We start from the raw sequence: 14,896 nt of genomic DNA, 5'->3' as shown, positions 1-14,896 counted from the left end.
GAATACAGTGGCTAAGTGGTTTATTCTAGAAACAGTTTTTAGATAAATGTTCTCCAGTTCTGAAGGAAAAGGAAGTTAAAGAGCAAGGCGGTAGGAAAGAGTGCAAGTGACATAAGTCCCAAATCTGTATTTTGAACAAAGAAAACCTAAAAATTTCATATTGGGAAGCATAAAATAACAACGGATTAATGAGAAAAGATAGTGCTTTCTGCATAGCAGCATCACTACTGTTGTGTCCCCATAATACAAAATACGGGAAAAGTCTCTCTCAGGCTGTGACCATGGCAACCAACTCTCCTGAACAGACAAGAGTGGAGTATTTCATCCTGCTGGGCAGCTTTGGACCACCAGATGTGACTAGCTAGAGACTATTACAACATCTTATTCTTCTTCTGGACCAAGTAGTACAAATTGGGTCTCTGGGTGTTAGTGCTATCTGTGCAGTTCTCTGGATTCTGCTCTTACTGAATAATGCATTTTTACTGGGGAGGTCATGTATATTATGCTGCCTCAAGACGAGGCTTTCACTGGCATCACATGACCTGCCATATCATCAGGCTCCAGTGCTTTCTGCTCGCTGTCACAGCTAAAGTATTGAAAAGACATTCTCAATATTGCAGTGCTGCTGTGACCTAGTAACTCAGCTGAGTCTTACAGCATAAGTAATCTGTGTGAATGAAAAATGGTTTCAGAATTGATTTTATTCAAAAAGAATACGTGGTCAAGAATGAATCTTTTTCTTTAAATTTACTAGTGTCCAAAACAAATAAAGAACATCTCACGCTTCGGACCAAGTATCACACCTGTCAAATGTTAACTGTTTCTCAGTGTTTTATTTTCTGTCAAGATACTCCTTTCCATCCTTTGTCATCTTAAAAACTTCCAACCACATATTTTCTATTCTAGTAGAATCAGAAAAACAAATATTACATTCCTCACAAGATTTCTATTTATTTAAAACAAGTCTACTGCTCTCCTTCAAGACTGTACCAGCACTTCACTTGGGAGGGTGGAAAAAAAATCTCAGTTGCTAGAGTTCTACTGCTAATATCACATAGCATAAATCAGATGGAACAAACTCTTTTTAGAAGTAAAAAATATACAGTTCCAACCAATATCAAGACTAATAAATACCATCTAAAAAAATATATGTAGATTGTTCCAAAAGTAATACCTCCTATTTATTTCCATGGATACTACAGCAGATGCAAATAGCATAGTAACACTGCTTAATAGAGCACATTCTCAGCTATAAAACACTGCTTTCTACAGACACCACTATTAGCTATGCTTTTTTTGCCAACTAAGAACAAGAACGTGCATGCTGCACTCAAAAATCTACATGGCTTCCAGAACATGGCTTGTCTTTTATGTACCTGTTGTCACTGCCCCCATGCACCACCCCCTGCCTCAGTGTGCAGACGGCACTGCTTGGTCTCCATCTTCATTCAGCAAGACTCAGTGAATGTCAATGAGTGAATTCCTCCACGCAGAAAAAAATGGCAATCTCACATCTTTGACGTGGAAGTGCTTCTGAAACAGATGTCATTTTGTTAAACTGTCCCTCTGCTGCCATCTATTGCACAGCAACAAAATGTAACAGCATACTGATGAAAAGGTTCAATCTCTACTGCCATCCCACCAGAATCCGCCTCCGACGTTGCGGGTAATCTTCCATATAATAACATAGGAGGCATCACTTTCAGAGTAGTCTTCATAGATGGGATGGATCAAATAAAATCCAGCCTCCCCAAATCTACTTATTTGTAAAAGGATATTTTTCTGTAACTTCAGTACTAAGTGTTCTGAAGATTCATGTAGAGTAATAGAGGAAAACAGACTTGGCAGACACTGCTGTGATTTTTTTCATTTAGAGGATTTACATCACAGCCCAACTGCCGAACATCGCTGACATTTTCAGACCTGCATTAGCAAACTTGTCAGAATGTCTTTTAATGAAAGATAGTAATTGAGAACAACGCAAAGAAAGCCTCTGAAATATTATATATATAGCATAGGCTTACATAATAGGAAAAAAAAAACAGCAGTTATTCAACGGAGTCAGTTCTTGTCTCAAGTATTCTGCTGCAGAAAAAATATTCTGATAGAAGAGCCATTAAAACTCACATTTGTTTCTTGACTTCACTTAAGTTATCCTAAACAGCAAAGGAAAATAACCCTGTAACAGGAATTGATGAAACATGCTAAATGAACTGAAATGGACCAAACAGAGGAAATGAACAGGCGATACACAGGCAGTTTCTCTATTTCTACTTTGCCATGTGAAACAGAGCAAGAAAAAAAAAAAAAAAAGGCCACCCTCTCAGTGTCTAGAATTGAAGTCTTCCATGCAGTTGAACTCTTCTAACTACAATGACCAAGCAAGAATGGGCAGCTATCAACTGTAAAGAATTCTTTTAAGCACATACAGCTAATTCCATGCATTACTCCGCTGAATATCCATGAAGTATACAAGGATTCATGATGTATGAATATATATCATCATTCTCTCCATAAACGCATGCTTTTAGCTTCCCTAGATTGAGGAACAGAAGTTTGTTGGTTTTGAGACATACTCATCCTAGTACCTTTTATTATTCTGCATCTCTAAGCAGTTACTGAACAATGACTCAAAGTTAGACAACTATAAAATGTTAAAGTGCATGCTACTGACTGACACAAGGCTTACTCGTCTGATGACATGAAAAAAAAAGTTTTAAGTTCAAGCCTTACAAATTAAGAAACTCTCTTCAAGGCATATGTATTTTCATTTTTATGAAATATGTTGAATCGTTCACATTTTCAAAAGAAGGTAACTAATAGTAATTTCTCGATCATTTGCCTTTTAGAAAAGAACTGAAGTCTTTGCTTGGTAAGTTAGGCTCAGAGCAGAGGACATTGAGGGGTGCCATCAATACTTTCCGCATCTTCCTCAGGATGGGGAGTGGAGAGGGAGTTGCTGATTTGTTTTCTGACTGGCAATAGGATGAGGAAAAGACTAAAGCTGCATCAGGGAAAGTCCAAACTAGATACTAGGAATAAGTTCTTCACCAAGAAAGTAGTCAGGCACTGGGAAGAAGTTGATACATCACTTTCCAACTTACTACACCATCATTTGCACTGTTATGCTTTTAACAATGAATTTCTGCACACACATGCTTTCTTAGAGAAACATTCTTTTAACCAGAATTTAACATTGCACTGCATATTCATAAATTTCCTTACTTCTGGCCAAAGAAGTTATCTTCTTTCTACTTCATCAGCATGAACGAGGTTAAATCACTCCCTGCAAGGTCTCTCTTTCTCTAAGGATACCTCTTAAACGTGAAAGGAAAGAGGGCAGACTGGAAGTGAAGGTCTCAGCCCACATGGTGTTTGCCTCAATTGTTAACATTGAAGGTCAGACCATGAACTAAGAACAGAAGAGCTAAAATCACTGGAGCCTTTTTCCAAATGCTAAAAGTTCCCTTCAGGAAAGAAATAAGCCTTTCAGTCCCCAATAAACACCTAACATTGCAACAGAACACTTAATATTTGAGCCACAGTTTCATAAGGACTATTCTTTATAGTTTCACAGTGATTGATGAAATTATATGCAATACAACAGTTTTACATCATTATTAAAAATATCAAATGACTATTTGTTCTAATATCAGAAAAAGTAAAGTAAGTAGTTTTTGTATAAGCAAGCAGACTTTGAGCTTATTCAGAGAAACACCTGACAAAGCGAATCTTTTAAAATAACTTGCTTACCAATAGTACCATTATTTCACTAGCCAAACGTTTAACAAGGATGTAATAAAAAAGACTTGATTGGCTTTTCTGTCAAGTAACGCCTATCGCAGAACTTGGCCATTTACTACTTTTGAAGACCAGTGTTTTATTATCAGTTACATCAGGTTCATTGCTCTGCCCACATGAACTGCACAATCTGGTGCCCTCTTTCTAACAAAACCATTTTACAGTTACTGCTTCTTACATTCACAAGTGTAAGCAACTTGAATTTCTGATCACAAGACAAGGCCTAGAGGCAAAAATACACTAGCCAGGAGAAAGTAAATGAGTAAACAGTTTTTTAAGTTAATATTTATAGGCTGTTTTTTGCACCCAGTAACATGGCACCATGCAGTATTTTTTTTCCTGAACACATGGTGCTTCACAAAAACATTGCCAGATGTAGTTACCAAGGAATCTAAAAGTGAATTCTGTATCATTCAGGATCTTCAAGCTATGCAGAGGGCATTGGAGGAAAAAAGAAAAAAAATAGTTTGACTATGATCTTGACCCTGGCTGCACCACAGCCTCTAGCATATGAAAAGCAACCATGGGATTTATCAGCTAGGCCATACTCATCCATTCAAATCTAGTTCTGACCGATGACCTAAAGATAAAAAAAAGAAGAGATGGAAAGAAAAAAAGGAAAATGAAAAATATCAAGAGACTGTAAATCACTAACTTCTACAGGGACAAAAGGGTTAGAGAATTGTAATTATGGTTGCTTCTTACAACAACCTAGACACAAACATACAGTCAATTATTAAGTTTACTTTGATACAATTGTGAGAGTTTCATTAAAAATGTTCAGATTATATCCCTACAGACACTAGAAGAAACCTAAATCTTAGTTTTTTTTAACAGTTTAATCAAATTGTTCTGGAGTGAGTAAAGCTGTCGGAAATACTAAGTGAGGGTCAGCTTACAAAAAGGAAAGGAAACACCACGTATTCTGCAGCTCATATAACTCTGGCAGAGCTTATCACAGACTTGGAAGATTTCTTGTTGGCACCAGATGGAAAAATGTTGGACCACAGATATCTAAAAGTTAACTTTGAATAGGTTTTGAAGATGTTCCAGTCTGTTTGTCAGCCGATGTGAACAAAGCTTGGTCTACAACACCATTCCGTAAAGTCTGCCTTACGACATGGTCTCATAACTGAATGGAACACTGCTGTGAAATACAGTCAGCGTTAACGTCCTCCTGGTGGGAACAAGACAACTTCAAATGAAATAATTACATAGTCTTATTACCACTTCTGTTTACTCAAAAAGACAGCTATGCAGACTTCATGTCAAATATCAGCATACAGACTCAATCTTCATTGAGCAGCAATCACAGCGTTTCACTTACCACTATATAAAGAATTAACATAATGCTGAAGTGACAGAAGTGGAAAGGAATAGCAAAGAAAATATCACTGAGCTATCTTGCATGTATATGATGCAAGAGATTTCCCTTCAAACACACATCTTACTTATGTGACTAGCTACATTGCTTTTAATAACGTTTTCACTCTTTCGTAGCAATTTGTTTTAATGTAGAAAGTGAGGGCCATTTGCTTCTCTCTTTTTAATAAAATTACCCTGCATGTAATAAATGGTACAGAATATTACACAAGTAAAAGATAACAGATCCATAAACAGTTTCAGATGTAAAGTTAGTCATAAACAAAATAGTCAAATATTACGTTACAAATTTTATTTCCCAACAGCCCATATTTCAAGCAACTAGTAAAAGCAAACAAGTAAAATCATCATTGCCATTAGCAGAAACACAGTCTTTCTCTATAACTATAATAACAGAACAAAAGGTCTGATTTAATTATATTATTCTATTTTAAACTCACAATAAGCACATAATTGAACAATAAAATAAAGCAAGACTTGCAAGGCAGAATAAAATATAGTAAATTACTGGAGGTTACATTCTACAAGAATGATGAATATAATCACATTAAAGTCAAAACTAAACCTACCTCTGATAAATGAGGATTGCTTTGCTACCTCAAAACAAAGAAGATCCCTCTTTGAAGTCTACCTACTATTTCCTTGCTCTCAGTGTGTATTAGACAAAGATGTAGCTCCATTGGCAGGTTTCCACATGATTTTTTTTTTAACCAAGAAAGAAAACATGATCCTGTTGTTACATCTTATACCAATTACCTTTTTTAAAAAAATCTCAAATATATCAACTGCTCAGAAAAACATAAGAGCTATATAGATTACAGCTAATTTCCTTATTGAAGTGGACTTCAAGTGGTGGCTATTGGAAGAAATATTTTACACTTTAATTAGAACAAAATTTGTTATTGATTTTCATATTCATCTTCCAGCACACAAGTTTGGAACATACCCTGTGCACATGCTATATTAATATTCCATATGTATTATTAGATCGATATTTATTGTCATGGAAAATATTCTACTTTAACGGGAACTTACCATATCCATATATTAAAATGTAGGCAAAATGTTTGCCTACACAAATACTAGTTCATAACATCTATTTCATTTTCCATATCACTAACCACATGCACGTTCAGCAGCAACGTTTAAACTTACAATAATTTCACTTTATTCAGTAAATCAAAAGTACTTAAAATGAGATTCAGTTCATCTTATTGGAGTCTCTTAATAGTAGCAGCAAGAAATTTGTTTTCACCCCCTCTTCTTCATGCTCCCCTCGTAGTCAACGGAGAAAAGATAAGCCCTTCTACTTATTCCTAATTCCTCCTAAACATTAAAGACACAGCCTAAGCTACTAGCTGCTAGTTACTAGATTATATTTATAAGCATAAATGTATGTCCCTAGTTCGGATGAATTCCAACTGAAGTTAACTATACTCTTGTCATTTAATGCATTCCAACATAAGCCATCCTCAAATGACTATTTGGAATAATATAGGGAACCCGTCATACTCAGAGATTGCTTATCATTTATGAGGCAAAATAAAGTCTTTGACAGGTTAACAAAGAGATGGATACAGGCTGCACACATAAATGCTGAGTTAGATTTTAATCTATATGACAGTGTTTTTCCAACTCCATACAAGAAACTAAAGTACACTTGCTAAGAAGTGCCTTAAATTTAACTTCAGAATACTTTTTGAAAAAAGTATCAGCCATCAGTATCTCATTGAAATTTAGAAGATAAACTGTAATATATAATAAAGGCTTTCATTTGCTCAAGGATTTGTTTTCTTAATTATCTGATAGGACAGCTCTGAAGCTAAAGTGGTATAGCTGAACAACTATCACAGGTACTAAAAATCCCTGAATTTTTGTGAAGTCATTTGTCAAATTCAGAGTTACTGCTGACTCTACAGCAGTGTAAATACTGAAATATTCATAGAGATTCCTTATTTCACATCCCCAAATTATAAGCAGACTGGCTGTTTTCCCAGTTATCCATTATCTCTAGTACAATAACAGTGTTCAGTATTTTTTTTAAACTGCAAACAGTGATGTATGAGGCTGACACAAAAATCGGGTCCTCTGCTGACTTCCATTTAGAGGCAAAGCCTCAGTCATGAAACTAACTGTACAGTCAAAAGAGGAAAAAAAGACCCAAACCACTTTTTGACAACAGAAACTACTAAAACTATTCCCTGTTCAAATCCACGATGGAATTTGAGCACAAGGCTACTGCTAAGAGTATTTCCCAACTTTCTGGGAACTCACAGGTAAACAATTCTGCAAGTGGTACATGCACATCTGTCTGTTCAAATACTGACAGATGAAAACTGTATTAAAAGGCTTTGCTTCTGCTGAGTTTTGTTTGATACATCATTCTCATACATCTAAACAGTGCTCTGTCTGCCTGAGTGACACTGAAGTATCTATATGGCTCTTGATCTAGGTCAGGCCAATTTCAAGGATCAGTGCTATGACCTCTCAAGTTCTCCTGTAATAAAGATTTAATTTACGTTAAAGCAAGTATATCCTGGTTGGCTTAGATGGCATTTTTCAGCTACCAGTGCAGAAGTGGAATAAAAAAGAAAGTTGATACAGGCTTATGCAGCAAATAACTGCACCTCTGATGCTCCACACATTCCTTAAAAGTAGTGATTGCAGCCCTCATTCTAGCCAGTGGCAACAAGATACAGAAACAGTAATTTAACGTATTTTTAATCATGTTGACCATTTAGAATACATAACATGTGAGCATTCATTTTACTTCTTGTCAAATGAGCACCATTTTCATGGCTAAAGGAGAGATAGTTCAATTCATACTGTTTTTTGCATTCTTGGTACCAGTACAATCCTATGGTACTAAGTCCCACTGATTTACAAATAATTCACTGTACTTTTGTATGATATCATCCTAGTCACACTGGAATAAAATTGCAACTGAGATATAATCATCTCCCTTGAAGCATCTTAACTTCTTGGGCTGCTTTAGTCACTGTATGGTGATAGAAAGGTGATACAGACTAACTGATGCAAAACATGTTAAAATGATAGCAATGATAAGAAGAGATTAATAAGGAAACAATAGAAGATCTGTGGTTCTTTGTCACATTTCCAAGCTCTACTACAATTTCAAATGCAACTAAATCTTCAATAAATTTTAAATGACCTTTAGGGACATCTCAGACTCAAGTTTTTATATACAGCCTATTCACGTGATGATTTTTAGAAGTGCCTTTCTTAGTTATGTATTAAACCAGGAAAACATTCTACATCACAATTTCTCCCACCTAAATTACATACTGTTTTCACCATCAATTTTAAAAGAGGAAAAAAAATGTAGATGGAACAGTTAGAGGCTGGTAGCATCTTCAAACACCATAATCTCTATAAAAATGCTTGTATTTATTAATGACTGCTGAGCTCAATTCACTGCAATACCAGCTAATCATTCAGTCATCAGAATCTGACTTAAATTTCTATATAACCAGCTATAGGTAAGCTATTATATTAGTGACATACCTTGAAGAGTATAGAAATTTTAACCTCCCTAATTAATCTAAGATGTTCATAAACATCACAGACAAAACTTAAAGTGAGCAAATAACCTGATATTACCTGTTTCAATTTCCCAAACATAAACCGAATCATCTTCACACCCAACAATTAGCAGATTTTCAGTGGGGTCATATTTTATCTTCTTCACAGGAAACAGATGCTTTCTGGCATGTAAGAGACAAACTTTCTTCTGAAGGTGTAGAACTGCTACCGAATGATCACTACACACACAGCACACTACACTATGATACTGCAACTGCAAAACAGATTAAGAATTTTGTTATCAATACTGCAACTAAAGTCATGATAGCATTGTTGTAAGCCTGGAACAAGTTATTTAGTAATTTATTTCCCAGAACATACTAATGTTGGAAAGAGCTTTATTTCAGACTACATCTCCAAGTCATTTTTAGCAGGCAAGCTGTAAAGCAGATACCTACATCCTCTTCTGATTTTCCAAATTTAAGAATAGTTTAGACACCAATACTTGGCCTGTCAAAGCAGGTCAAAGCTGAACATAGGAAGTTCTGTACTACCACACAGAAGAACATCTTTACGTTGAGGGTGACAGAGCACTAAAACGTGTTGCCCAGAGAGGTTGTAGAGTCTACTTGTATGGAGATACTCAAGGATTGTCTGGATGCCCACCTGCGTGCCCTATTGTAAGGTACCTGCCTTAGCAAGGGATTTGGACTTGATGGTCTCTTGAGGTCCCTTCTAACCCCTGTGATTCTGTCGTTCTCATAGCAATTTTTGGTGATACGAAGGAATTTGCCTGATGGAAAATATCAGCCCCATAAATGAACTGGATCATCATCCAAGTAGGTAAATACAGTTTGCTTATATGTCAGAAAAATTACTTAAGAGCCTTACAAGCTTTAAGACCTTGAACTAGTCCTTTCTGAAGTATTTAAATATATACCATTTACAAAGATTTGTCAGATTCAAATGCAGTTTTACAATCATGATATGAAAAAGGATGAATAGACTGTTAAGAATTAAATCCATCACCATTTTAGCATTTTTCTGTACCACTGAAGTTATAAATTAATGAAATCAACACCCCAAAGTTAAAAGCAACTTTCAAACAAAATTAAGTGATCAAAGATCAAGTGCCGCAGGGCAGAAGTACGTGTATTTGAGAAACTCTATCATATATATACACACTTACTTTGCAGTTGTCTGGAGATCTCAATAGCTCTGTCACTGGACCAGATTGCAGACTAAATCGGTGCAGGATTTTTCCAGTAAATATATCCCAACAGATCACAGTAGAATCCTGGCCCCCTGATAACAGCCAGCTGGGATCAAACCTTACTGAATTACCATGTGGATAAAGTAAACATGTAACTCTGCTACTATGACCATTCAAAACTTTATGAGGTAGATTACCTGAAACAACACAGTAAGTTATTTATCTTCTTTAAAAATAGAGGCTCCATATTTGATAATACATTTCATAAAACATCAAGAGATTAGAAAGACTAATTACAACTAAATTTTCATCTAAAGAGTTTTAAGAAAGGTATCTTCCTACATGAGATCAAAATTTTGGACACATTCTCTCTAAAAAGGAGAACAAAGGTGTACATTCTGACCTTCATCCACCAGAAAGCATCTTATTTTTTTTTTTATTTCTGAAGTGGAATTATCTTTGAGAGGGAAAATGACAAAGATGACTGCTGCCTCTATGATATCCCACAACTCTTATTCCAGTTGACTCCAATCCCCACCATCCATCATAGGACTAGCAGTACCAAGTCGTCTGGTAGTGATTTGATAAGTCACCTACAGGGAGGCTGGAAAGAATATCATAATATATTTTCCTCATTATTCTATTAGCCTCATCTCCACTTTCATGGAATACTTAAAGGGATGACTGAAGGGAATGTTAGAAGCATGAAGTCTTTCGTGCATCATTCAGATAGTTAAGCAAAATTGTTAAAACTTACCTTTCAAAGACACATTTTCTAGAAATCTTGCTCTTGCAGTTTCTAGACCGAGCGTTATGAAAATTTTCCCATTTTCACATCCACACACAAGCTTATCCAGACGGGGTATGTACACAGAGGAAGTCACAACTGCATTTTCAATTCCATCTTTAAACTCACAAAGATGATCTATAATGCCCTCTGACATTGAATGGGCTTTATTAAAACTATCTTGAAGAGTCCATGTTGTTGAAATTGGGATTTCTAGAGTGTGGGGAGGAAGAGGCAGGAACATTATTCGTTTAAATTCAGAAGAAAACCAAAATGTATTTTTCATCTCACAACCACTTCTAAACTTATCCCTCCTGTACTTTTAGGTTGGAGTTAGTGGTTGCCACTCCAACATGTTACATCATCTCACTAAAATCCTTTATTTTAAATATACCTGAACAGCCATAAGCAGGATCAAATAAGCAAATTTCCATGACATTTGGTAAAGGTTTGCTTATGAGCAGATTGAAAAGAAATAGAATATTCATACATTCAACCACATGAAAAAGAAGTGTCAATTACTGGACACTCCCCATTGGTGTGTTGCTGCTGACTACAGAGAATCACCACACAGCAGATGGATAAACAACAATTTTTACCATTAAGTATTTTCACAAGTTTTCATAATTTACAGACATAACTAAAGAGATTGCACTGAAAGCACAGAATTACCAAACCTTTTGGCGAACCATCAAATGTTGATGCAGGAACATCAGGAACATGCCATAAAGTGATTCTTCCTGAAGCTTCACCGGAAAAAAGAATCTTATAGAAAGGCTCCTTCCTTTCATTCATAAAGCCCATGACAAAAGGGAAACTCTGTCAAAAATAACAGTAAGTCAAACTCCTGATGTGGAAGAGGTGATAAAATAATGTAATAATTAATTTCAAATTCCAAGTTTGAGATCAGAAGCCATAGAAATATAAAAAATGAAATGATACACTCTTCCAGAAAATAAGAAAATAGGAAACTCCAGGTGTATTTCCTGTAAGACATTTGAACTTAGAGCAGGAGTGTACATTGGAAATTGGTGCTGCTTCTTCATGTTTTGAAGTCATCCTGGAGTACCACATAAAGATTCCTTCTGGGTGAAATTAAACCGAAAGATGCATGCAGGAGCACAGATGCTGCATTTCAGACACAAAGGTGCATAACAAAGAGACTTGCCAAAAACAAGCCAGAAAAAAATGCATGCTCAGTAGCATGGATTGAACAGTCATCAGCACAGTTTCCCTCTAAAGAAAAGTTTTAATTGCATCAACACAGCTAGACTGTATGCTCCTTGAAGACTTTTTAATAACATCCCCATAAGCAGGATATGTTTTATTTACAACATTGAAGTTTGGGAGTAAATTTCACGATAAGCAACTCTATCATTATGTAACTCAGGTTATCATCTAAAGAGATGAAAACAGACTGTCACCGAGGGAGCTGTGTCCTGTAAAACAAATCCACTATAAAAATTATTCAGGTGGTAAATATTTGAGTAAAAATATTAGAAAATGGCAGCAGACATTATTAAAAATGCATGTATTTGGGGGAAGAAAAAAAAATATATATGAGCTTCCTGCTGTAACACCCTAGTATTACTAAACCATGTATTTTGGCTATTTCTTTCTTTTTACCAAAAGGTATCTGACCTTTTGGCATCCTTCAGCAGTTATCCCATCTTTGCATGCAACAAAAACAGTTTCTAAGAGTCTCTGGCTGCCAACAAAAACAAAAGCTCACTAGAAAAAGCCTATATATTTGAGAGTGAAAAATAGGTCTCTATTGAAGATCTACATAAACTGCTTAAAAACCTGTTTAACTTCATTCACTGTAAGTACTGTCAGGTTGCCCACACTGTAAGAGTTAGCTGTGTGATGATGACTGTGCAGGCTTGATATAATAGTAATCTGACCCAAAACCCTTCAACTCAGGATAGGCATACACTGAAACATGCATACATTTCTTAATAGAACAAGAATTAAATAACCTGGTTATCTTTCCTTGCTTTTTTTTTTTTTTTTTTTTTTAAAGCGGATGTGAGAGTAAGAGGTTCTAAAGCTATTTTAGAGTGCTTTTAACTTAAAGAAAACCTCTGCTTCTTTATTAAAAAAATCAGGAAACACCTGTAGCTGAAAATGCAGGATTTCTGTGAAAAAATTAAACAAGCCAGAATTAAAGACAACACTGTGAACATCTCCAACTTTATAAAGTAAACACATTCATATGAAGAAATGTCTTACTTGCTGTTTAAGTGAAAAACCCACACTTACAGCACTTAAATCTTTGTTGCAATTCTGGAAATTAGAAACATATATTGAAGCAGCTTTTGAATCTCACTGTAAATCTTTATGAATTTACCTTATTTTCCTTCACATCAGTAAAGCAGAGTAAATGAGGATAAACAGTTTCTTTCAGCATCTTCCCATCTGCAGGATACGTGCTTTTGGAAAGTCCACTGCATAATTCAGAAAGAAAAGATTTAGAAAGTCTTTTTTTCTTTTTTCTTTTTTTAAAGAAAGGAGAACAGCAACATCTAAGATCCGCAAGTTAAATTAAAAGTTACCAAGCAATTACAAGCGACTTTGTGAAATCACAGCACCAGCTGCCCAAGTTCTACATGGCTAATCTTATTCCTGTGTCTCCTGCTGTGTCAAACAAAGACTGAGAGCTGTCAAATTCAGCGTAAATCTTTGAGTGCCAAAGTGTTTTTGTTCTGGTTTTTGATCACTTGCAACATGCAGAGATTTTCCATAATAAACCTCCCAAAGTTCATCCTGTACCTGAACTTTTTGTGTGAATTTCCCATTTGAGCCCACCTGTTTAGCAGCTGGTAGATGTAACTGTAACCATCTTCTGTCCAGATGATAAGCCTGTAAGCTGCTAGTACTTCTCCACCAGCAAAGCACTGACCACTCTTACAGAACTCAGTACACAGCAAGGAGAAATCACAATAATCATAGACCTAAGTCCCAAAAAAGAGTAAAACACAAACAATATTGACACAATCATATTTATTCAAGCTAGTTTTAGGAAAAGGATCAGTAAAAAGAACATTAGCTTGACTCTGTAGTTCGACCACCTCTTTTAAAGCCAAAGCAATATTTATAACATTAAACTAGCATAATGTCAGAATCAAACCATATACCAGAAAGATAAACTGGAAAAAAAAAAAATAGCATTAAGGGCTTCTGCTATGTTAGAGGATTTTAGATAGAGTTTAGTTTGCTTTGCATTCATTATTAATGTTTACTGGACTGTTGAGTAGAAGCAATGAATTTAGTACATAATATGACGTTGAAGATTGATACATACAGTTAATGCTTCTGTTCTTATTCTTTATGTATTCTTTAACCAATAATCTGCTGATGTAATCACAGCAGATTTTAGCAGAACAGATTTTTCTTTGTTTGACAAACAGCAGATTTTTCTTTTTCACAAATTAATTGAAAGTGAGGAGGATTTAACTTGGGAGAATTCTTTCAGCTTTTCTGTTTCTGAAGACTAGAAATAAAATAGTAGCTTGTTACCTTTGGCCTCCTCATCTTAAACAAAAACATGGCAAAGCAAGATATGGTTTTTGTCCATGTTCCTAGCAGTCTTGAAAAGAGTTTTCTTAGCCACGTTCTACAACTTACTCCAACAGCATGAGGAAAACTTTCAGAATGAGAATTATTATGATTTATATGGAGCATGGGACTTGTATAAGATTGAGATAATTTGCTCAATATTTTCATAACCATAGAAGTGAGTTGAGTCGCTAGGGATACATGTGAGTCTCTCCCATGGCACGTTCTACATAACCTTCTATTTAAGTAGTAAAATCATCATTATCTTTTCCTTTAGAGGTATATATTTATTAAAACAAAAGTTTAAAGTAAGCCACATGCATATATTCTGCTGTTTGAAGCAGATAGATAAGTACACAAACACTACAAGAAACATGCATTTTGTGAAAAGCATCACAAATTTATAAATAACAGGATATTACAGTATTTTTCCATGCAAAGCCTGCCCATTCTGTACAAGAAAATTATCAGTGCTTTTATACAGTGTTTTTTTTTTCCAAAATAGCCCAAGAGGAAACTCAAGAATACCCAACAAAAGCGTTAGACAAAGCTGACTCAGCTCTATAAACTCCAGCTTTCCAACACCTCCTGAGGCACCTGAATCAGACATT

The 14,896-nt window shown here is 35.5% G+C and overlaps 1 protein-coding gene across 2 annotated transcripts in view; it reads right to left on the bottom strand.

The window, feature by feature from the left end:
- Positions 1–14,896, bottom strand: part of WDR72 (WD repeat domain 72) — a 107,009-nt gene that overhangs the window by 73,131 nt on the left and 18,982 nt on the right. For both annotated transcript variants that reach the window (XM_019619384.3, XM_031555262.2), the window contains 6 exons: positions 13,536–13,681; positions 13,078–13,174; positions 11,405–11,546; positions 10,698–10,940; positions 9,917–10,137; positions 8,806–9,001 (listed from right to left, as the gene is read on the bottom strand). In XM_019619384.3, the coding sequence (XP_019474929.2) occupies positions 8,806–9,001; positions 9,917–10,137; positions 10,698–10,940; positions 11,405–11,546; positions 13,078–13,174; positions 13,536–13,681 (1,045 nt within the window). The remainder of the gene's footprint in view (positions 1–8,805; positions 9,002–9,916; positions 10,138–10,697; positions 10,941–11,404; positions 11,547–13,077; positions 13,175–13,535; positions 13,682–14,896) is intronic.

This window comes from Meleagris gallopavo, chromosome 12 (genome assembly GCF_905368555.1).
Source record: "Meleagris gallopavo chromosome 12, MGAL_WU_HG_1.1, whole genome shotgun sequence".
Taxonomy (NCBI): domain Eukaryota; kingdom Metazoa; phylum Chordata; class Aves; order Galliformes; family Phasianidae; genus Meleagris; species Meleagris gallopavo.
Note: the sequence above shows the minus strand (reverse complement) of the source record. Positions and strands in the feature narration are given on the sequence as shown.